General features: G+C 46.3%; 1 protein-coding gene across 5 annotated transcripts in view; it reads right to left on the bottom strand.

Annotated features, from left to right (window-relative positions):
* Positions 1 to 14,853: 14,853 nt before the first annotated feature.
* Positions 14,854 to 24,743, bottom strand: part of ABCB9 (ATP binding cassette subfamily B member 9) — a 30,348-nt gene continuing 20,458 nt past the window's right edge. For 4 of the 5 annotated variants that reach the window (XM_025473740.3, XM_025473737.3, XM_049101569.1 and 1 more), the window contains 4 exons: positions 24,406 to 24,579; positions 20,926 to 21,085; positions 18,491 to 18,627; positions 14,854 to 16,118 (listed from right to left, as the gene is read on the bottom strand). In XM_025473740.3, coding sequence (XP_025329525.1) covers positions 15,858 to 16,118; positions 18,491 to 18,627; positions 20,926 to 21,085; positions 24,406 to 24,579 — 732 coding nt within the window. In that variant the 3' untranslated portion in view covers positions 14,854 to 15,857. Of the gene's footprint in view, positions 16,119 to 18,039; positions 18,162 to 18,490; positions 18,628 to 20,925; positions 21,086 to 24,405; positions 24,580 to 24,743 lie in introns of those variants that run through there. The other variant, XM_035706426.2, reaches the window with a different exon arrangement.

The raw sequence follows: 24,743 nt of genomic DNA, 5'->3' as shown, positions 1-24,743 counted from the left end.
GCCTGACCTAGGGCTAAGATTTCACGACCCTGAGATCATGACCTGAGCCAAAATCAAGAGTGGGATGCTTAACCAACTGAGACACCTAGGCACACCTCCAGAACTGTTTTGAACCGAAACTCTGTCCCCCTAAACACTAAATCCCATGTCCTCGTCTTCCACCCTCTGGTACCTTCTATTCCACTTTCTGAATTTGCCTGTTGTAGGTACTTTAGGTAAATGAAATCATTCAACATTTGTGCTTTGTAGCTAGGTTCCTTAACTTTGCATAACTTTTCAGAGTTCCTCCAAGCCATCCCATGTTATCTGTACTTAATTGGCAACCAAACCCTGTACATCTCCCATTTGTGCTCCATCGACCCATACTTGTATTATCTTATGTAAACTGACTGAAACCTTTTGCACCTTTTCCACCTGCATTTGATCAGTCTGCCAATGAATTAATCCAATTTCCTACAATCAGGAAAGTCAGACGGCTGTCCACTGCAGAGTCTGGTGGCCTGCTTTGAATTTGACAAGAACTTGATTTGTGGTGGCAGGTGATGATGCACAGTTTCAATGAGAAGAAACAGCCTGTGGGGATCTCTGGGTGGCTCAGCGGTTTGGCACCTGCCTTTGGCCTGGGGTATCATCCTGGAATTCTGGGATCAAGTTCCGCATGTCCCGCATCGGGTTCCCTGCATGGAGCCTGCTTGCTTCTCCCTCTGCTTGTGTCTCTTCTGCCTCCCCACCTGCACCCCCAGGTTTCTCATGAATAAATAAATAAATAAAATCTTTTTAAAAACAAAGAAACAGCCTGGTCTGGCCAACCAGAGAAACTAGGTTCTGGCAATTGAAAAGATGAGCTTTGCTCATCTAAAAGATTTAGATTTGCTAATCTAAAAGATTACTTAGCTTCTTGGACCTCAGTATTCTTTTCTGGAAAATGGGGCTGATTCCTGTCCCAGCTCCTTCACCATGAAAACAAGGCATTATATTCCTAGAAAAGCGTGCATGGGGCCAATTATGCCACCTTGACCAATTGGCCCTCTGGCAGCTTGGTCCAGGTCGTGTGCAATTCCCCAGATGCCTGGTAGGGGCTCAGCAGAGGGAATGAGAACTATATGAACCTGTTCTCACCCTTTACCACCACCACCACCACCTCTTGCTTGGGCTACTAGGACTATTTTTCTGGGTTCAAAATCTTTCCTTTTGTTCCAAGAGGAAAAGACTGCTAAGCAGGTTTAGATGTTCCTTGTCCCTGAGGGGAAAGTTTGAGGATCTCTGGAGTTGCAAGCTGGGCTTGTCTCAGCTCAGTAGCTGGGCAACATTCCTCTCCCTGCCTGCCTATTTTAAAACACACAGATAACTCGGGAGGCGAGGCAAGACAACAAAGGCTGAACAGTGGGTGAAGGACATTTGGCAGGAATCGCTGGCAGCAGGCTGACAGATTTCCAATTATGTGGACTGGCTCCCACTGTGTGCAAAGTTTTGGGGAAGAACACAGGCATTGGGGGGAGGGGGCTGCTTTCCATGCACTGCAGCTCTGGCTGGAAGGGGGAGGAGGGGCAGAGCACGCTCACCAAGGAGTCTTTCATTCCTACTGAAAGATGTTGAATCATTCATTCAACAAATATTTGGCCTCTTCAAATCTGTAGGTTGGTGTGTTTTCATCCATTCTGGATTATTCCCAGCCATTCGTCTTAAGAAGATTCCTTCACCCCACCCTCTCTTGCCTCCGTCTGAAACTCCCAACAAACGCCTCACAAAACATCTTGCAGAATCTCCAGTCTCATTTTCTCTCTGGTATTATCTTTTTTGTCTCTCTGGGTGGCATTCTGGATAATTTCTTCGGATACCTCGTTAATCCTTCTGCCTGTGTCCAATATTCTATGAAATACAGTCGAGTTTATGATCATTTTTTAATATCTCCAGTTGTTTTTTTCTTTATCAAACCTGCTTTGTCACTTTTTATAGCCTTTCTATTCCTTGTAAACACTTTCAAGCTTGGTGAATAGTTCTTTGAACAGGGCAAGAAGAATGGTTTTCGAATCTGTTGGAGAATTCTGGTATCCAAGGTCCATGTGGGTCTGTGGTCTTGTTTTTTTTTCCCCTCCCGGTGCCTTGTTTTCTCATGGCCAGGTTTTCTTCAACTATATGTTGGTTGTTACCCTTGGAAGATTATTTGCAGAGATTCTGAGAGGCTTAGAATTAATGAGCCGTGCTCTGAAGGAGAGTCGTGTTTGCTTCTGCCAGCCTCCCAGGGCAGCACTGGGCAGGGCCACCTCCCATCAGGCTCCCAGCTTCAGCATCCTGCGTGCCCAGCTGAGGCGTTATCTGTGGGTGAGCTATGACAGCTTCTCAGGAATTCTCTCTTCCTGTTCCTTCTTCCAAGTTGTTCAGCATCTGCTCTACCATCCCCTGGGACTGGGGTCTGTGATGTGTGTCAGTGGTGTCTGGGTGAATGTTTAGCCATCAGGGAGAAAATCCCTGATTTGTAGCATTGCCTGCTTTCCATGGTATAAATGCCCCCACTGTGTTTGATTGCAAGCAGCTGGTGTGAAGTCATGAATGTGGAGTTTGGGAGACATGATGAGCCCAACTGAGCCTCACCATTCTATATGACTCATAAGTTCTCACACATTTCCATTTGGGTTCTGCTTTGTCTTGGCAGCTCCCTCTACAAGGCCACCGCACTGCCATCTGAGTGCACAGGGTGGCTATGCCCTTGGGAAAGAAAGCCTTTGGTGAGCCCCCATAGGACTCAGGGTTTCCCCCAGGATTTGCCTGGATCCCCAAGAGAGGTGACAGAAATCCGAATGAGGAGGAGCCGGCCAGGAGAGGACTAGGGGGAAGGGGATGCAGACAGACGGAAGAGCCTTACACAGGCCCAGAAGTGAGGACAGACTTGGCATTTTGAGGAAAGAAAGGGGATAGGATGGCTGGAATGGTGAGTTGGGTTGGTGGAAGAGGTGAGTCTGGGATGGGGCAGGGCCAGGATACCCAGAGCCAGGGGTGGGGGCAGGGCTGGGGATCAGCTTTATTCCAGAACAGGAAACCTCATCCTAAGGTTTGAACCAGAGGAGTAAGAGGATAGATTCACAGTCTTAATGACCTTGATGATTCCTACTCCTTAGGTGTGGGCTCTTCCTAGTGATTTCCTTCCAAAAAGCACAGTATGGTAGAGCCTGGCTGGTTCAGTTGGTGGAGCATGTGACTCTTGATCTCGGGGTTGTGGGTTTGAACCCCATGATGGGTGTAGAGAATACTTAAAAATAAAATTTTAAAAACAAACAAAAACCAAACAACACAGTATGTTAAAGGGGGGGAAAGAGTCCCTTCACAGTGGAGAAAACTGACAAACACTACCTCCACAGGTGATTGATCAAAGGCAGTGTCAAGAGTGAGCAATCATGTTTGGTGGATACTCATGATGTGATGTGCTGACGATGGCATGTTGTCTCTGCGTCTTCCTTTTCAAACCTATAATCACAGTCTGATCCTGAGAAAAACATCAGACAAATCCCAATAGAGGACAGCCTACAAAGTCCGTGACCAGTGCTCCTGAAAACTGTCCAGGTCACCAAACACAAGAAAATATTGAGAAACTGTCACAACCCAGAGGAGCCTAGAATGTGTGGACTATACATATAACATGGTGTCCTAGACAGGATCCAAGACAGAAGAAAGACGTTAGGGGAAAAACTAAGGGAATCTAAATAAATTATGGACTTTAGTTAATAATAACTAAATCAGTATTGGTTAATTGGGGTAAATGGACCATACTAATGTAAGATACTAATAATGGGAAACTGGTGAACAGGTTATGGGAACTCTCTGTACTACTGTTGCAATTTTTCTATAAATCTAATAAAACGGCTCTAAAAAAGTCTGGGGGCACCTGGGTGGCTCAGTGGTTGAGTGTCTGCCTTTGGCTCAGGTCATGATCCTGGGGTCCTGGGATTGAGTCCCACATCAGGCTCCCCAGAAGGAGCCCGCTTCTTCCTCTGCCTGTGTCTGTCTCTCTCTCTGTGTCTCTCATGAATAAATAAAATATTTTTAAAAATAAATAAAAAGCAAAGTCTGTTAATAAAAAAGTTAGATCTGACTAGTGACTATGGAGAATGGGTTTTAAGGGTGGGGCAACGTGGGAGCTGGGAAGGGAAATTATCGCAGCCCTGCATGTAGGATGTGGCTTGGATCTTGGTGGGAGATGGAGAAAGAGAATCCAGCTCAGGGGGTCTGACCCCTGGCAGGGGGTCTGAGCCTGGCAGGCCTCATCAAGAGGTGAATTGTAGGGGACAGAGAAAGGGAGGAGTTGGGTATGATGCCCAGATATTTGAACCTGAGCAACTGGTGGATAGTGTTATTAACTAAGATGGCATTGACTATGAGAAAACTAAGTAAGGGAGGAAAGCCTGGGACTGCATTTCTTTTTTGTTTTATTTAAGGATCATGGCCTGAGCCAAAGGCAGACGCTCAACCACTGAGCCACCCAGACATCCCTGGGACTGCATTTCTGCTTCAATGCATCTGAGGGGCCTGTGGAACATCAGAGAGGAGATACCAAGTAGGCAGGGAGATGCAGGAGTTTGTCTTGTGGTTAAGGTTCAAGCACCTAGGGACACCTGGGTGGCTCAGTGGTTGAGTGTCTGCCTTCAGCTGAGGGTGTGATCCTGAGGTCCCAGGATTAGATCCCACATCGGGGTCCCTTTGGGGAGCCTGCTTCTCCCTCTGCCTGTGTCTCTGCCTCTCTCTCTCATGAATAAATAAATAAAATCTTTTTAATTTTGTAATTTTTATTTTTTTTAAGATTTATTTATGATAGACATAGAGAGAGAGAGAGAGAGAGAGAGGCAGAGACACAGAGGGAGAAGCAGGCTCCATGCCGGGAGCCCGACATGGGACTTGATCCCGGGACTCCAGGATTATGCCCTGGGTCAAAAGGCAGGCGCTAAACCGCTGCGCCACCCAGGGATCCCAATAAAATCTTTAAAAAAAAAAAAGGTTCAAGCACCAATTTATGAGCAAGGAGCTTGCCTACTATGTGGAGGATCCAGGTATGAAAAGGCTTTAAGAGATTTCGAGTATGTTCAGTGAGCAAGCAACATGCCAGGGAAGCCTTGACAGGTTCAAATCAAAGAGAATGGAGGAGACCAGCTGGGGCAATGGGGAATCAGGGGGCTGCCCACAGGCCCTGGGGCACAACGGATGGCAGCCATCTTCCTGCTCTGGAAAAGCCTGTCCTTGACTGAAGGCAGCACACATTAGTCCTGGTGTCCAGCCAGTCTCCCTTTGGAAGAAAGCCTTCCCTTTCTCTAGGCTGATATCCAGGATAGCCAGATAATTGAGGGTCAGAGGCCAGGAACTCACATCTGGCAGCTGACCAGGCCTGTCAACTGAAGGGCTTACATAACTGCCAAGGGGGGGTGGGGGGGCGTGTGTGTCACGGAGTCTCTAACTGCCTCTGGGCGTGTGCTGTATTGCTCAGCAGCCGCCAGGAAAGGTGAAAGGCCTCTATTGTGTATCTACCCCAGGGCCCTAGCTGACCATGGGGTTTTTCGGGGGTTTTGTCACATATAGAGCAGAAAATTCTTTGAAGTGTTTTCTGAAAGTGATCTCAACTCACACAGCTCTGACCCCTTTGGCTATAAGTAACAGCAGGATGTCCGGAGTAAGGGTTCCCCTAGAAGGCTACAGAGTGGGGTGAGCCCAGGCCTGGCTGCCTGGGGTGTGTGTGTGTGAGGTGCCTTACTGCCTCTCCTGGACCCCGTCCAGTTCAGCACGTTTTCCACACCCTGATTAAACCCTCCAACACTCTTGGTAGAGTAAGTCAACCACCTCCTAGAAGCTGCCAATCAGTCCTGTCCCTCCTTCCTCCCTACCTTCTCCACGCTTCCCTGTCACTGCCCATTTCCTGCTCCACAAATTCCAGTCTTCTTCCCCCATTGTGATCTTTCAACTTGCCATTCCTTTGCCCAGATCAATCTTTCTCTGCCCACTTTTTTTTTAATAAAATGAAATCCACATAACATGCAGTTAACTTTTTTCAAATGTGTGAATTCATTGGTATTAGTGTATTCACGCCAGGCAACCTCTAGGTCTCTCACGCTTCAAAACTTTCTCATCAACCAATAAAGACACATCATACCCATTAAAGCAGTCACTCCCCATTTCTCCCACCTCCATGCCCTGGTCACCTCCAACCTGCTCTCTGACCATAGATTTGCCTGTTCTGAATATGTCATAACAAAAGGAATCATCCCCCATGTGGCTTCTATGATTGGCTGCTTTCATTAGCATGATGTTTCTAAGGCTCATCCACGTTGTAGCGGGTGTCAGAACTTTGTTCCCTTTTTATGGTGGAATCACATTCCAGTGTAGGCATACACCACCATTTGTTTATCCCTTTGTTACGTTATGCACAATCCAGTTATTTCCACCTTTGGCTATCGTGAATAAAGCGGTTATGAACATTTATTTACTTATTCATTCATTCATCTATAGATTTTATTTATTCATGAGAGACACACAGAGAGAGGCAGAAACATAGGCAGAGGGAGAAGCAGGCTCCCATGGGGAGCCTGATGCAGGACTCGATCCCGTGATCCCGGGATCACAACCTGAGCCAAAGGCAGACGCTCAGCCACTGAGCCACCCAGATGTCCCTGTTATGAACATTTATGTACAAGTTTCTGTGTGGACATGTCTTCATTTCTTGTGAGTCTCTAACTAGGAGTGGAATTGCTGGATCATATGGTTACTCCATGTTCAACACTCCGAGGACCCACCAGATTATTGTTGACTCATTCTCTCCCGCAGACACCTGTGGCTGACCCCTCACCTCACTCAGCTCAGATGTCACCTCCTCAGAGGACCCCAGCTCAACAGCACCCTCCCCCAAATCACCCTCCTGTCTTTTCACTGTTTGAGGTTCATGATCCATTAGAATGTAGGTGACCTCGTACTTCAGACATTCTGTTGGTGACTCACAGTCTAGCACAGTTCATGGCACACAGTAGGCACTCAATTCGTCCTAATCATTGCTGAAAGACTGATTTCAGGTGGTCTAAGGTAAGGAGCAGCAACAATGTGAGGCCTGTCTTTGTCATCTGAGGTTGCTGTTGGGACCACCCAGGAGTGACTCATCTGTTTAAGTGGACTACTTCCTCCTGCCCCGAGGAGGGAAATACTGGTTATGCTGTTTCTTCATCCATCCCTGTTAGTGACTCAGCATGAATACCTTGTCAGCAATTCCCAGTCCTTGGGCTGGAATGGTAACTCTTAATGACTCATTAAGTAACTCTTAATGACTTATTGCAAAGGTAAAAAAAAAAAAAAAAAAGAAAGAAAAAAGAAAAAGCCACGAAGGCGGAAAAGATTTTGGGCAGAGAATTGGCTAGATGAATAAGGCTGTGATTAGCCTGGTATGCTTCCAGCTCTGGGTTCAGGTGTTCAGGCTGCCTGGCTCAGGTCCCAGGTTTGTCACTTAGCTTTAGGACTTTTGCAGGTTGCTTAATCTCAGCTTTCTCGTTTGGAAAAACAGTTTATAGTACTAGCTCCCTCATGGGCTTGTCTTGAAGAGTCAAAGAATGAATATCATACAAAATGCTTAGTGTGGCATTGGTGCATTGAAACATTTTATACGAGCATAGTTGCCAGCATCACTGTCCTCATCTCCCCGTCTGTCCTGGTATCTGCAGGCTGGCCATTCAGTTGGAAGGAGATAATGAATGTGTTTTCAAAAAGGTAAAGGAGGGACACCTGGCTGGCTCAGTCAGAAGAGCATGCAGCTCTTGATCTTGGGGTCTTGAGATGGAGCCCCATGCTGGGTGTAGAGATTCCTTAAGTAAATTTTAAAAATTGAAATAAAATAAAAACAAAAAGTTAAAGGAAAATTGTGAATGTACTTAAGGCCTCTGGGTGGCACAATTTAAAATGGTCAATTTTATGTTATGTGTATTTTACCATAATGAAAAATGCAAACATTAAACAGTTAACTTCTTTCTGACTCCCCTACCCAACACCCCCCAAAAAGTTAAAGAATTTTTCTGTGTTATTATTTGAAATATAGTAGCTCTCCTACCTGGGGCTAGAAATAACCAACCTCTGCTGTAATGAGTGTTTCGGTGCTGAGTCCCAGAGTCCCTGCTCTGTGGTATTTCTAGAATTTCAGACCCTTGAGAAGTGCAGGATTAGAGTGAGGTTGTCAGGGAGGGAAGAGGATGCAGATGCCCACTGTGGCCTCTCAGGTCCAAGAGAGAGATGTCTGGACGGGCTGCTCACTTTTGAGCATTTAACAACTTCTGTTTTCAGTAAACAGAAATCAGAATAGCTGCCTTCCATCTTATTCCGGAAAGTGTGGGTGGGACCCATCAATGCTTAGCACATGAGAGTTGATTTACTTTGTTTTGAGTGTTCCATTCCCCGATCCCTGGGAAAAATCTTATTTTATTTTTTTAGATTTATTCATTTAGTTGAGAGAGAGAGAGAGCAAGGACACAGAGGGAGAGTGAGAGAGAGAGAGAAGCAGACTCCCCACTGAGCAGGAGCCCAACGCAGGACTCGATTCCAGGACCCTGAGATCATGACCTGAGCTGAAGGCAAATAAATCCTCAACCAACTGAGCCACCCTGGAGCCCCCTTGGGGAAAATTTTAATACTCAGAAATGTACATGAGGGCACCTGGCTGACTCAGTAGGTGGAATGTGTGACTATTGATCTTGGGGTTGTGGGTTCTAGCCCCTCATTGAGTATAGAGATTACTTAAAAATAAAATCATGAAAAGGAAGAAATGTACATAGAATATAACACACATGTGCCCAACACTTAAAGCCAAACATTGTTAACATTTTCTTCTATTTGCTTTGAATTTACTTTTTTTTTTTTTAAGATTTTATTTATTTATGAGAGAGAGAGAGAGAGAGAGAGCGCGTGCACAAGCAGAGGAAGTGGCAGAGAGAGGGAGAAGCAGACTGCCTGTCAAGCAAGGAGCTTGATGCAGGGCTCCATCCAAGGACCCTGAGATCATGACCTGAGCTGAAGGCAGGCACTTAACTTCCAGGTACCCCTGAATTTACTTTTATTCTTAACAAAAGTGCATCTGTTGGTGCCCCTCTTATCTAATCTCAAGACAAACTCCAACACGAATGAAGTGTATAACCTCTCAGCTTACTTTTATTTATGTATTTATTTTTAAGATTTTATTTAAGTAATCTCTACACCCAGCATAGGGCTCAAACCTACAACCCCCAGATTAAGAATGGCACGCTCTACCAGCTGAGCCAGCCAGCCAGGTGCCCCCTCAGCCTATTTTTAAACTTTACACACATGGGGATGGGGGAAATAGGTGATGGGGATAAAGGAGGGCACTTGTCCTGATGAGCAAGGGGTGATGTATGGAAGTGCTGAATCACTATATTGTATATATACAATCACTATATTGTACCTGAAACTAATTACTCTGTTAACTAACTGGAATTTAAAACTTTAAAAAAAGGACCCCTGGTGGGGGATCAGCCCAGGTGGCTCAGCAGTTTAGTGCCACCTTCAGTCCAGGGCCTGATCCTGGAGACCGGAGATCGAGTCCCACGTCCGGCTCCCTGCATGGAGACTGCTTCTCCCTCTGCCTGTGTCTCTGCCTTTCTCTCTCTCTGTGTGTCTCTCATGAATTAATAAATAAAATCTTTTAAAAAAAATTTAGGTTTAGAAAACATGCCTCCCCCAGCAATTCCATCTGAGAGAACTAAAAATGTATGTCCACACAAAAATACATACACAAATGTATATACACACGGCAGCTCTATTCACAACACCCAAAGGTGGAAACAACCCACATATTCATCAACAGATGAATGGATAAACAAGATGAGGTCCTGCTATGCAACCAAATATTATTCCACCAGAATATGATGGTGCATGATTCCATTTAAATGAAGCACCCAGAACAGGCAAATCCATAGAGATGGAAAGCAGATTAGTGGCTGCCAGGGGCTGGGGGAGGAGGGGAATTGGGGCGTGAATGCTTAATGAGTACGCATGTCCTTTCCAGAGTGACAAGAATGTTCTGAAACTAGATTGTGATGATAGTTTCACAGCATTGTGGATTTACTAAAAGCCACCGAATTCTATGCTTTAAAAAAATGGTTTGAATGGTAAACTTTATGTTCTGTGAATTTTACCGTGATTAAAAAACATTTTCTTAAATTTATTCATGAGAAACACGCAGAAGGGAGAGACACAGGCAGAGGGAGAAGCAGGCTCCCACAAGGAGCCCGATGTGGGACTCGATCCTGGGACTCTTGGATCACACCCTGAGTTGAAGGCAGGCACTCAACCGCTAAGCCACCCAGGTGTCCCTAAAAAACATTTTCTAAAGGCACTCCTCTGAGGCACACAGAGGGCAGAACTATGGGTTGTACAGTTTGCTCATCTCAACTTTGGTTGTCCTGATCTGCACTCCTGTGACCCTAAATGAGAATTTCTATATCCTCACACCCACACCAATGCTTGGTACCCAAGAGAAAAATAATCTAGAAAAATAATCATGGGGCACCTGGGTGGCTCAGTTGGTGAAGCGTCACCTTGCGTTCAGGGCATGATCTCAGGGTCCTGGGAGGGAGCCCTGCATTGGGCTCCCTGCTCAGCGAGGAGTCTGCTTTTCCTTCTCCCTCTGCCTCCACACCCTCCATGCCCCACTCTTGACTTCTCTTTCTGTCAAATAAATAAAATCTTAAAAAAAAAAAAAGGAGGATAATGGATTTCTGAGCCCATGAGTTATGGAAATTTCCTAAGGTAGGGAAGGTCTCAGATTTGGAGAGAAAAGCAGATTTGGGGGACACCTGAGTGGCTCAGCGGTTGAGCGTCTGCCTTTGGTGTGATCCCGGGATCCAGAATCGAGTCCCACATCGAGCTCTTTGCAGGGAGCCTGCTTCTCCCTCTGCTTGTGTCTCTGCCTCTCTGTGTGTCTCTCATGAATAAATAAAATCTTAAAAAAAGAAAAAAAAACAGATTTGGGAGCTTGCGGTGGGGTGAGAGCCCTGGCACTGCCATTGGGCAATGGAGAGAGGGACGATCCTTCCTACGACCCAGATGAGGCTGCTTGGCCCCACAGAGCCTACCTTCAGCATCCTCTCCAGCTCTCCAGCTGATGACGAGCATCTTAAGGTGCTGGCTTTCTGTCTCCGGAGCTGTCAGCTTTGACTGACCTCAAATCAGATTAACAGCCTCCTCCCAACATGTATACTCTGGATCAGTCTGCCGAGACCAGCTGTTTGGAAGAATTCATCTGCTGCCTACTGTACTCATTCAGCTTCAGGGATCAGCTTGGAAGAGAGAGGAGGCAGCAAGAGGGGAGGGGTGACCTCTAGCAGGGGTTCGGCAGGTGAGAAATGCCCAGGCTAAAAAGAAAAAAAAAGAAAAAGAAAAAAAGAAAGCCCTCTCCTCCAGATGGTAAAGATGCAGCTGGGTATAGAGGCTTCCCCAGACCCCTGCCTCAAGCTGGGATAACTACCCAAGACAAGCTACAGAATTTGCAGGGCCTGGTGCAAAATGAAAATGTAGCGCCCCTTGTTCAAAAATTTCAACATAGGTTGCATGTCAGTGCAAAGACAGCCCTGCCTCTGTCCTCTTCTTGGGTCCTTACACCAGGACTAAGCCTCCTCTGGGTCCCCACAGCCCCTGCGCCCATCTCCATTCTATCCCATCCTTCCTTATTTCCTTGTCTGGGTTCCCAGCAGACCAGGCATTCCCCGAGGGCTTGGCTGCAATGGTTTTCCCTGATTGCCTCACATGATACCTGGGACAGAAGAGCTCCACCATATTTGCTCAATTAATTACAAAGGAGAAAAAGTCTACTTCAAAAATCATGGCTCTCCACTTCAGACCCACCAGGATAACTGCAATTCAAAATTATAAGTAAATGAAAACAGAGAATAACAAGCATTGGTGAGGATGTGCAGAAACTGGAATCTTACTACTTTGCTGGCAGGAATGTAAAATGGTGCAGCATGGAGATAGTTTGATGGTTCCTCAAAATGTGAACCAAAGAGTGACCCTATGACCCAGCATTTCAGTCCTAGTTGTCTACCTGAGAGATATGAAAACATAAATCCACACAAAAACATGAATACTCATGGCAGCACCTTATTAAATTAAGTATTAATTTAATACTAAAATTAGCCCAAAGTAAATCATTTATTTACATTTCGTAACAGCCAAAAAGTGGAGACAACCCAAGTGTCCATCGAGAGATGAAGGGATAAACAAAATGTGGTCCATCCACATAATAAAGGACAACTCAGCGATAAAGAGAAATGGAGAGTACTGACACCTGCTACAACCTGGATGAGGCTTGCAAACAAGATGCTCAGTGAGAGAAGCCGGACACAAAAGGCCACATAGTATATGATTCCACCTGTAGGAGATGTCCAGAAGGGGCAAATCTACAGACAATGCACTGGTGGGTGCTGGGGGCTGAGGGAGGGGACTATTAATGGGATGGGCTTTTTTAGGGGGAAAGGATAAAAATGTTCTGGAACTAGAAGATGCTGATGATTGTCCCGCACTGTGAAGGTACTAAATGCCATTAATAGTAAATTTTATGTTGTGTGTATTTTACTACAGTAAAAACAATTTTAAAGAAATCTTTAAATGCAATGTGTCACCCTAAATTGGATCCTGGAATAACAACAACAACCAAAAACCCATCGTTAACAGAAAATTGGTGAAATAGGAAAAAAAAAAAAAGCTTGGAGTTTCATGGACAGTGACAGGCCAGTGTTGTTTTCTTGGTTATGATAAGTGTGCCATGATCATGTGAGATGGGAACAGAAGGGAAATTGGCTGAGGGCTATATAGGAACTCCTTCTGTCTCATTGCAAGTTTTCTGTAATACAGAAATTAACCCCGGGGCACCTGGGGGGCTCAGTCAGTGAAGTGTCTGCCTTTGGCTCATGTCATGATTTCAGGGTCCTGGAACTAAGCTCCACATTGGGCTCCCTGCTTGGTGGGGAATCTGCTTCTCCCTCTGCCCCTTTCCTCACCTCCCCTTACCCATCCACTCACTTGTGCTCTCATATAAAAAAATAAAATATTTTTAAAAAATACTAAAATTAGCCCAAAGTAAATCATTTATTTAAAAAATCATATCTGCCTTATAAAAAGCAGCTTGCTTGGCTTCTGGAAGGTTCTTTTGTCTGCCTAGGGCCTGCTTTTGGGTTCAGGTTTGCCAACCGGGGAGCTGGAACTGACACTGGCATGGGAAAGTACATAGAATCTGGAGCCCGGCCTGGGGAGTGTGGGGGATAGTGGTGGCAAGGCAAAGAGAGGGGCAGTGGGAAGGGGGTGAGAGAGGAGCATGGGCTGGGGTGGGGCTGGGCTGGGGGCCTCTGGCAGGGGGACACTCCTAGAGGAGGAAGCTCCAAGGACTCTGGAGGACTAGGATGTCCAGCATAGAGATTGCAAACTGGTGACCCCAGCTGAAGTCTGCCTCAGTTTTTTGGCCCTGGGTTTTGTAAAACTAATTTGAGCCAGTCTATAAAAAGCAGTCAATCTCACATTAAAACTAGAATTTCCAGCTTCTCCAAAAATCTCTGCACATCTGCTAAGTCAAGGTCACCTTCCTGCATGGCCTCAAGGGGCTGTAGACAAGTCCCAGCCATTCCCACTAAACAGGTACGAGGCCTTGGCTGCCAGTTATTCTCAGCCTTGCACTGTATTCTCTCATTTTTTAATTTTTAAAGATTTTAGGTATGTATGTATGTATGTATGTATGTATGTATTTGAGAGAGAGTGTGTGCTGAGCAGGGAGCCCAATGCAGGGCTCAATCCCAGGACCCTGAGATTATGACCTGAGCTGAAGGCAGATGCTCAACTAATTGACTGAGCCACCCAGGCGTCCCTGTACCTTCCTTTTAATGAAACAGAAAGGTGTCTCCGCCCCTTTGCAAAAGTGGAAAAGCAGAAAAGAAACAAAGAATGCTGTTGTCTGATTTTTCTTACACCTGGCTGATTTCACATACCTCTGATACCTACCTGGTTCCTGGAGGCACTTCTGTTTGAGAACTTGTTCCAACATTTGACCTAAGGTCTTTGCTGTGAAGTCAATACCCTCTCCTCGACCTGTGCCTTAGAGCTCCACTCTTACAGGTGTTCCGTGGTTGGGATCAGACACACACACCTGCTTCTCGGGTGTGAAGCTGGGCTCTACCACTTACTAGCTAGTGGTCTTGAGTAAGTAGCTTAACCTCCCTGTGATTCAGTTTTCTCAAGCCCCTGAGATGAAGCAGGAGACTTAGTCACTGTTTGGGCCAGTTATCTGGCAGGAAGATGGGTATGTTGAGCTGATATATGTAGTGTGACTATACCAGTAGTTACAATATTGGAGATACTTCTCCAGCACTTGGTAAATAGCCACTGTCCCCGGCCCTCTCCTAGGACCCCAGATTTCCTCACAATCCAGCAAGTAAGAATAACCACCACAGGACTCTTCCTGTGTCCAGTCTTACAACCTCTTTTCTGATTGAGCTGTTAGGTAAGACTTGTTGGCTCCATGGGGTACTCAGTCTCTGATGGAAAAGAACAGGTGGCATTTGCCGGATCTTGGCTTTCCTGGGAGGCACAGAGGTCCCATGGATTTTAAGGAAACAGGTCTCTTACCCTGAACAAGCCCCATGGAGACAGATGGACAGACATGAATAATTCATCTCTGCTGGAGATCCTGGGGACATGAAGAGCACAGATAGGGGGCTCCCAGACCCTGGGTGGCAGCAGGGGGAAGGCGCTATACAACCCAAATCTTTCAGGCTAGGTCTGATGGAAAAACCTAACTAGGTGATGGGGCAGAGGGCCCAGGAAGAGGTTAGAGGTCAGGGATCAGAGGTAGTACACTTTATTGACCGGATTCTTCCAACATCTTGCAATGCTCCCCCACCACCACCCCTGCAAAGCCAGAGCCTGAGCTTTGCCACTGTCCTGTCCACCAGACAGGGAAGAGAACGTGTCTCTCAAACATCCAACATCCGAAGGGCCTCCGAGCCTCCGAAGAGCAGAGCAGCAGGGGTGGATGTGGGAGAGGTGGCTGCCGCTGGAGGGGGTATAATGGGAGCAGGGGATGAGGCAGGATTGAGGGGCTCAAGCTGGGTGCAGGGCTGGGGACACCCTGAGGCTTTGTCAGGCCTGGCCAGCCCCTCACTCCCCCCCAGTTAAGGTTAGTTGTGGTTCACAGTGAGACTGGCTTAGATTTGGCAGGGCGGCAGGGACCATGGGCAGACTGGTGCTTTCCACTCTTGCTGCCGACCCTTGGCCTGACTCACGGAGGTGGGAAGAGTGAGAGAGAAAGTCCCCAGAAGGGACAGGGAAGCCCCTTCTCTCGAGGGACAGAGGCCTCGTTCTCCTCTGACATCCCCCAGGCTATTAGGATCTTTCACTCCTGGCTCAGAAGTTCCTGGAACATCTCAGTGACCTTGCCCATCATTACTCCCAATTAAAAAAATGTTTTTGAAGTCTAGGAGTTGACTGGCACCCATGAAACCAAGCAGTAAAAAACCTGGTAAGATCTTGGTTTAAAAAGGTAGCTCTACCTTCTCTTAGAAGTCTTGGGAGACCAGATGGAGACCAGCATTGTCTCCGCTGCCCCGAATGGAGGAGGTGGCTCATGGCAGTGGGGAAGGGGGGGTGTGGGCTGGCGGTGGCCCAGCGGACAGGGTGACAGGGCAGGAACGGGGGCAAGATGCAGGAAGCAGTGACATGTGGGACACGGCAGGTTGCCCTCCAGTGCCATGGGCCTGGGCTCAGAGGGCAGCAGGGTGGCCCCCATGGGTACATGTGCCAGGCAGGCACCAGGGCATCTGCCCCACTGTGAGAGGCAGGGCCCGTGGTCAGGCCTTGTGACCGCCGCTGCCCAACGGCTCCTTGAGGCCAGCCGAGCAGTCCGAGGCGGGCTCGAGCCCCAGCATCTGCCGCTGCACCAGCTTGGCATAGAGGCCACCCTGTGCCAGCAGCTGCTGGTGGGTGCCCTGCTGCACCACGCGGCCCTTGTCCAGCACCACGATGAGGTGTGCGCGCTCCACCGTGCTCAGGCGGTGCGCGATGATGAGCACCGTGTGCTTCTGCAGGTTGCCGTGGATGGCCTGTTGGATCTGGGGAGACAGGAGGGGGCCGGCTTTTGCGGGCACCGCCCCAGCCACCTACAACTCTGCCAGGGCCTGGCTCGGCTCCCAGATCAACCACATCCTAGTGAAGTTTAATCTCTCTGAGACTCAGTTCCTCATTTGAAAGGCCAGGGCTTGCACATGACCAGCCTCCCGGGCTTCAGTTCACGGGGGACAGAGCTCAGTGCAGGGCACAAGGAAGGCGCTTGGCCAGTGACAGGCAAGCCCTAAACTGGTCGCCTCTGGTCTTCCTGCTCCTTCTACTAACCTTCGCCTTGGCTAATGATCTCACCATCAGCCCCAAAGCTCAAACCAGTGAGACATGGCCCTCAATTCCTCATGCTTGGCTCATTGTCCAAATCCAACTCATGCACAAATTCTGCAGGTGCCATCTCCCCAGTTCATCTCATTCTATTTTTTTTCCATCTCATTCTTTATATCCTTCCACTGCTACCACTGTTACTGCTCCCTGAACGCTGCAACCTGCCATCCACCCACCGCCCTGAGCCCATTGCCCGCATGTATTTAACATTTCAATCAGGAGCGCTTAGTGGCTCAGTGGGTTGAGCACTTCAACACTGCCTTCAGTGTCTGCCTTCAGCTCAGGTCATGATCTCAGGGTCCTGGGATGGAGCCCCATGTTGGGCTTCCTGCTCAGCAGGGTGTCTGCTTCTCCCTCTGTTCCAACCACTGCTCATGTTCTCTCTCTCTCTCACTTTCTCTCAAATGAATAAACAAAATCTTTAAAAAAAAAAAAGAATAAAATCCAGATGCCACATGACATTCTGCACTTGTCATAGACAAGAGGGAACAACATGAAGAGTGACCCTAATGTAAACTATGGGCTTAAAAATAAATAAATAAACTATGGGCTTTAGTTAGTAACAATGCATTAAAACTGGCTCATCAGTTGTAACAAATGCACCACAGCAAGATGTTAATAATAGGAGAAACTGCCTGCAGGGTAAAAAGGAGAGACATGTGAACTATCTGCACTTTTTACTCAATTTTCTTTAAACCTGAAACTTTTCTTCAAAACAAACAAACAAACAAACAAACAAAACAAAACTCTAAAAAAAATAATCCAAACTCTATAACTAAGGCCTGAGGAGGCCCTGTCTCCCTATGACTCTGTCCTCACCTTACTTTGTCAGACTCCCACCAGCCTGACATGCTGACCTTTGGGCTTGCCTGTGAACTTGTTCTGGGCCTTTGAACCTGCTGCCTTTGGATGCTCATCTGGCTCCTCTCTTCCTGGCTCTCAGCTTAAATGGCACCTGAAGACTCTGCTTCTACCCATGAGATGGCCACAGTCCACCAGGACCTGGTCTCTGGGATGACCCAGCTCCCCTAAATGCTCACTGCTGCCAGGAGAATTGACTGTTCTAGCCAACACCTGATGGTAGGCCCCTGATCTCCCTTTCTTAGAGCATTTAATAAAAAGGGCTTATAATTATAAATCCTTATTCTGTCCCTTTCTCAAGCACCTGAAGGCCATTCCTTTTAAAAATAATCATCAGGAAGGACAGGCCTCAGTCTCCCAATCTCTACAGAGGACAGAATTCTGGCCAACAGTTGCCAGCCAGCAGACACCACTGCCTTATCATAACCACACTAACCAACCTTTCACGGGCTTTCCAGTGAGCCCTGCTCCTTCTGTCTTCCTTCTCTTTTAAAATGCCTGTCATCACTGTCACCTCTGTACCAATTAGAATGGAGCTCAGCTCTTTCTCCTACTGTCAGTAGCTACTGAATAAAATCTGTTTTTCCAGCTTCCATATCTGATTATGAGAGGAGTGACCTGTCTTATTCTCTCTCTCAGATGACAGTTTTGTGTTTTACGTACCATAGGCCACAGGTTGAACTCATTCTTGTCTCCTTGTTTATTATGTTTCTCCCTCCTGGCATGGAAGTGCTATAGGGGCTGGTGGCCTATGTGTCTGGTCACCTACCACTGCAACCTCGGTGCCTGGGACAGCGACTGGTGGCCAGGAGGAGCTCAGTGAACACCTGCGTAATCAATGGCTTGACCTATGGAGGGGCCAAGGTAGCTACTCAGTGACAAATACACCGTTGGACACTCTTTAGCAATGAAAAGGGGGCTCAGAGAGTGGGAGACACTGTCTTTCATGATGAGCTGAGGGCAGGGCCTCAAATCCAAACTGCTATCATGTAGTGTCAGCTCTATATGAGCCAGTGGGCAGGTCTGGCCCTGGGGTCCCCTACCCTGGCTCCTCGCCTTTGGCCCTCAACACCCCAGTCTGGAAGGCTGACACCCTGAGAGAGCTCTTATGGCATCTCTAAGCCTTTCCTGGCTCCTGTTCCATTCTTTGGTGTCACCCCACCACCCCGCAACTCACCAGGTACTCGCTCTCTGCATCCAGGGCGCTGGTGGCTTCGTCCAAGATGAGGACAGGTGGGTTCCGCACCAGAGCCCGAGCCATGGCCACACGCTGTTTCTGGCCACCTGATAGCTGGGCACCCTTCTCCCCAGTCTCTGCATGACAAAGGGACATAGGTGAGTGAGCAGGGGGTAAGGCTGGGGCAGCTCTAGGGAAGAGAGAGAGACCTCTTCCTCTTCCTTTCCCTGCTGCCACGGGAGCTGTGATCTCCAGGAAAAGGAGCCTGTGCCACCGGCTGGGACCACCAACAGTCCCAAAACTCCCCAAAGGATGCTTTCCCTCCCTGTTCATGCAAATTATGACTACATTCAATTGGTACTAAGATACCACTTTTTACTTATTAGTTTGGCAAAAATCTCAATGTCTGATATTGCACTGTTCAGGTGTGCCCCATCTTCCTGGGGCAAGCACCTTTGGGGTAACTGTGTAAATGTATGGATCACAAGTACAAGTGTACAACCCTTGCACCAGCAAACCCACCTCTATGACTCTTTCCTACAGGCTGACTTTCCATGCACAGTACCAAAAGGCACATGTTGTCCACCACTCACAGCACTACTATTGCAAATAAAAACAAAAAAATCTACTCAAATGTCCATCAGCAGGAAACTGAATTTTTTTTTTAAAGATTTTATTTGTTTATTCACGAGAGACACAGAGAGAGAGAGAGAAGAGAGAGAGAGAGAGAGGCAGAGACACAGGCAGAGGGAAAAGCAGGCTCCATTCAGGGAGCCCAACGTGGGACTTGATCCTTGGACTCCAGGATCAGGCCCTGGGCCCAAGGCTGAGCCAAACCGCCGAGGACCACCCGGGCTGCCCAGGAAACTGAATTATTTAAGTAAATTAGCATAAGCCCTGAAATACTATGCAACTACTTATTTCTTTTTCTTTTTTTTTTTCAATGAAAACATTTTTTTTTTTTTTTTTTTACAAAACCTTATGTCAAGGGCTAATTTTCAATAGATCACAGCAAGGGAGCTGCTCTGTTACATACAAAACCCTGACCCAAAAGCAGGTCATCTACAAATCATTTAGTACCAGGTTCCCCACTATGCAACTGTTTAAAAACAGAGCAGGTCTCTAAGTGACAATATGGACCAATGATTAAGACACTGTGTTAAGTTGAAAGAAGAAAGAAAAGAAAAAAGAAAAGAAAAGAAAAGAAAAGAAAGAAAAAAGAAAAGAAAAGAAAAAAGAAAGAAAAAGAAAGAAAGAAAGAAAGAAAGAAAGAAAAGAAAGAAAGAAAGAAAGAAAGAAAGAAAGAAAGAAGAAGAAAGAAAGAAAGAAAGAAAGAAAGAAAGAAAGAAAGAAAGAAAGAAAGAAAGAAAGAAAGAAAGAAAGAAAGAAAGTCGGGTACAGAATATAAGGAGCTGTTTTTTTTCTGTAAAAGGTCAGGAGGAAATAAAAATATACATTCCTATTTGCATAAAGAAACTCCCAAAGGGCATGTAAGAAGCTAACATAAGAAATTTTGGTGGGGGGCAGCCCTGGTGGCACAGCGGTTTGGCGCCGCCTGCAGCCTGGGGTGTGATCCTGGAGACCTGGGATCAAGTCCCACATCGGGCTCCCTGCATGGAGCCTGCTTCTCCCTCTCCCTGTGTCTCTGTCTCTGTGTGTGTCTATGAATAAACAAATAAAATCTTTAAAAAAAAAATTTGGTGAGCCAGGAGGAAACAGGGGTAGAGAAAGGGATGGGATAAAACTTTTCACTGTATAGCATTTCACATATATTTTTAGTTTTGAGTCATGTGAATAGCTCCTTTACAAGAATTAAAATTTTAAGTATATTAAATAGAACAAAATACATAAATTAACATATTGCTAAATTTAATATATTAAATATATAATTAATATATAATTAATAATTAATATATTAAAATATTGATTTACTAATGTAAAATTAGGCTATATATATATAATTTAAAAAAATAAAAATAATATCCTGGGGTGCCTGGGTGGCTAAGTAGATTAAGCAACTGACTCTCGATTTTGGCTCCAGTCAGGATCTCAGGGTCTTGAGACCTAGTCCCATGTTGGGCTCTGTGCTAGGCTTGCTGGGTGGAACCTGCTTAAGATTCTCTTTCTCCCTCACCCTCTACCCCTTCCCTGCCCACGCTCTCATGCTCTCTCTCTCTCTCAAAAAAAAAAAAAAATGTTTTAAAACTAAATAGAGGTGATTGGTTACATGGTACTGTAAATGTACCAAATCTCACTGAAATGTTCACTTTATTTATTTATTTATTTTTTTTGAAATGTTCACTTTAAGATGGTTAAGTGAATTTCACCTGAAATAATAAAGAGCAGCTGACAGAAAGCAATGCTTAACTCACAGGATTGCATCCCTGAGGGTTGACCTTTAGGCACAGTGAAGGTGATGCTCCTGGGCTGCATACCTGTATTGTAGCCATCCTGAAGCTCCATGATGAAGCCATGGGCATTTGCCTTCTGTGCAGCTTCCACCACCATCTCAAAGGGCACGGTGGGCAGACCGTAGGAGATGTTGTCTGTGATGGAGCGGGCAAATAGCACTGGCTCCTGGCTCACCAGGGAGATCTGTGCAGGAGAAAGGATGGGGCATGAAAGGCCAGGAACATATCCATCCAGCTGTCACCAGGAACCTCGCCAGCCCCAGGCCTTTTTGATGCCAGGGGTCTTGGGTTGGAAATCTGATCAGGGCCTGCACCCAGCTGCTAAGCATCAGCTGCCTCTCTTCTTCCAAAACAATAGAGTCTACTTTCTGCACAAGCTTCAGCTTCCTCTGACCAAAAATCTGGGACCCTAGAATAAGTTGGCTGCTCTGGGCTAAGCCAAGTTCCTTGACCTCCAACAGAGCTCGCTGTCTGCCCATGTCCTGGGGGAGTTGGGAGGGAAGAGGGGCGCCTGTCTGGCTTAGTCAGTGTACCATCTGCCTCAGCTCAGGTCATGATCCCAGGGTCTTGGGACTGAGCCCCACATTGGGCTCCCTGCTCAGTGAAGAGCCTGCTTCTCCCTCTCTCCCCTGCTTGTACTCTCTCTCTCAAATAAATAAAATCTTTAAAACCAAAAGAGAGAAAGAGAGAAAGAGAATGTAGAATGTGAGTAAGTCTGTCCATGCCAGAAGACAAGAAGCCACAGCAGGCCCCCAGGCCATGAAGTCCTCCCAGATGCCCCCTCCCTTCAGAGAGAATAATTGAAAGAAGCTTGTCCCATGATTTCAGTATCTGAAACATAGCCTACAAAAATGAGAGTATAGAGGGTAACACTGCAACATTACACATAGAAAAAAAATCAATTTTATAAATTGGGGATTAGCTAATAATCACAGTGTACCCATAAAATCAAATACATACACACAGCATGACTCTGCTTTTGCTAAAAAACAAACAAATATATGTAGGGGGGCTTGGGTGGCTCAGCTGGGTAAGCCTCCAACTCTTGATTTTGGTTCAGGTCATGATCTCAGGGTGGTGAGATCAAGCCTCATGTTGGGCTCTGTGCTGGCTGTGGAGCCTGCTTAGGATCTCTCTCCCCTCCCTCACCCTCTGCCTCTTGCTCTTTCTCTCAAAAAACAAAAAAAAGCAAAAAAAAAAAAAAGTATATATGTGTCTTTACATATTAATGCATTTATATCAAGAGAGAAAACAGGTTGGAAAGGATATTTACTAAACTGCTAACAACCCTACGACCCAGCAATTGCACTGTTGGGGATTTACCCCAAAGATACAGATGCAATGAAACGCCGGGACACCTGCACCCCGATGTTTATAGCAGCAATGGCCACAATAGCCAAGCTGTGGAAGGAGCCTCGGTGTCCATCGAAAGATGACTGGATAAAGAAGATGTGGTTTATGTATACAATGGAATATTACTCAGCCATTAGAAATGACAAATACCCACCATTTGCTTCAACGTGGATGGAACTGGAGGGTACTATGCTGAGTGAAGTAAGTCAATCGGAGAAGGACAAACATTATATGTTCTCATTCATTTGGGGAATATAAATAATAGTGAAAGGGAATATAAGGGAAGGGAGAAGAAATGTGTGGGAAATATCTGTAAGGGAGACAGAACGTAAAGACTGCCAACTCTGGGAAACGAACTAGGGGTGGTAGAAGGGGAGGAGGGCGGGGGGTGGGAGTGAATGGGTGACGGGCACTGAGGGTTATTCTGTATGTCAGTAAATTGAACACCAATAAAAAATAAATTAAAAAAAATAAACTGCTAACAATAGTTACCTACACGGAGTGGAATTTAAAAGGTGAAGTGGAGGGGGACTCTCACATCTTAATTTTAAAATTCTCTGAATGTATGGGAATGTGGTTAGATTGTTGCATTTTACTGTTTGGGGCTTATGAAGATTACAATTTTTATTTTTTTATTTTTTTATTTTATTTTATTTTTTTTTTTTTTTAAATTTTTATTTATTTATGATAGTCACATACAGAGAGAGAGAGAGAGGCAGAGACACAGGCAGAGGGAGAAGCAGGCTCCATGCACCGGGAGCCCGACGTGGGATTCGATCCCGGGTCTCCAGGATCGCGCCCTGGGCCAAAGGCAGGCGCTAAACCGCTGCGCCACCCAGGGATCCCAAGATTACAATTTTTAATTTGAACTAAAAAGAAGGCATTCACAAAAGAGGAAATCCAAGTAGTAAACCACATGGAAAAGTATTTGATATATTTAGTCGTTAGGAAAATGCAAAAGACTGCTGTGAACTACTTCTACATGTATACTCAGCAGCTGGCAAAAACAGCACTGTCAATATTAACTGTCTGAGAATATTACAAGTCTGAGCATATTAGCTATTGCAAAGCCTGAATGGCTCTGCCTAAGGGCCACTTCCAGAACTCTGGTGGGCAGAAGCCTTGTCATCATACACCTGGGACCACTGCTCAGCCATCTACACCTGGTTATGTGCAGATGGGTGGGCAGATATCACAATGTGTGGCCTCTGCCACCATCTAGAAAATGGCTAGGAGTTCTGGAATCTCTCCTTAGGCTCTCCTATAATTTAATGTATGTTGATGATGAAAATGGTGCCTTCCTGATAGTTGGTTTTTCTTGTATTGTGTACAACCTGAACAACCATCCAGGGCATCCTTGTTTTTAGAGCTAGCACAGGATCAGGTGTTGAGGATCCCTTTCTAAAATAATTACCAAAAACCATATGGTCATGAATAGCCTCCTTTAAGTATTAGAAATGACTTAAATGTGGAGCAACTGGAACTCACATCCACTGCTAGTGGGAATGTAAAGTTGTGTGACCACTCTAGTGACAATAGCTACTAAATGTAAAGTGGATACTATGTATCCACTCTGGGAGAACATACATACCTGTGTACACCAGAAAACATGGACAAAATTGTCTATGTCAGTATTATTGGTAACAGTAAAAACAGGAAACAATCCAAGCATCCATGAGGAGCAGAATGCACACATAGATTGTGACATGTTTACACAGGAGATTATCATCCAGCAACGAAAATGAATGAACTACAACCAGAGCCTCAAGCTGGATGTCTCACAAATAAGGCTGAGTGGAAGAAGCAAGACACAGATGAATGCATGCATGCTCTACGATTCCAGCCAGGTGAAGTTCAAAAGTAGGCAAAACACAGCTCTGCTGTTTGGGGAGACATAAGGCGATGGTAAAACCAAAGAAAAGGAGAAGATCATAAAAGTCAGGGAGATGTGGCTCCTGGAGGGAAGAGAAGGGACACATGGGGTGGAGGAGTGCTGGAACGTTCTGTGTCTTGACCTGGGAGCTGGTGCACTGGTGAAACCCTCTGAGCCATACATCTACCTATATCACTTCTCGGTACTTGTGTTACAGCTCACAGGGGTGAAGGTCAGACAAAGAAAGTGCACGGGATAACACAGGTCCATTTCCGTACCACTCGGTGCAGGTACTTGTGGTCATAGGCACTGATGGGCTTCCCATCCAGCAGCACGCAGCCCCCCTCCAGGGGGTAGAAGTTCTCCAGGATGTTGACGCAGGAACTCTTCCCACTGCCTGAGGGCCCCACGAGCGCGGTCACCTTTCCTGGGGACAGGCTGAAGGAGACATTCTGCAAGGAACACGTGGATACCGTGTGGGGCCACTGGCTCAGATGCTTTGGCCTCGGACACAGGTGGGCACCATTCCCAGCTCCCCCGTGCTCTTTGCCATGGTTGGGCACTGCCAGCCCTCAAAATGCTCTCCTTTCTAGGATTTGGCAGCAGCTTGATGCTC

Source organism: Canis lupus, chromosome 26 (assembly GCF_003254725.2).
Source record: "Canis lupus dingo isolate Sandy chromosome 26, ASM325472v2, whole genome shotgun sequence".
NCBI classification, from domain to species: Eukaryota; Metazoa; Chordata; class Mammalia; order Carnivora; family Canidae; genus Canis; species Canis lupus.
The sequence above is the reverse complement of the archived record's forward strand: the minus strand, read 5'-3'. Positions and strand labels throughout refer to the sequence as shown.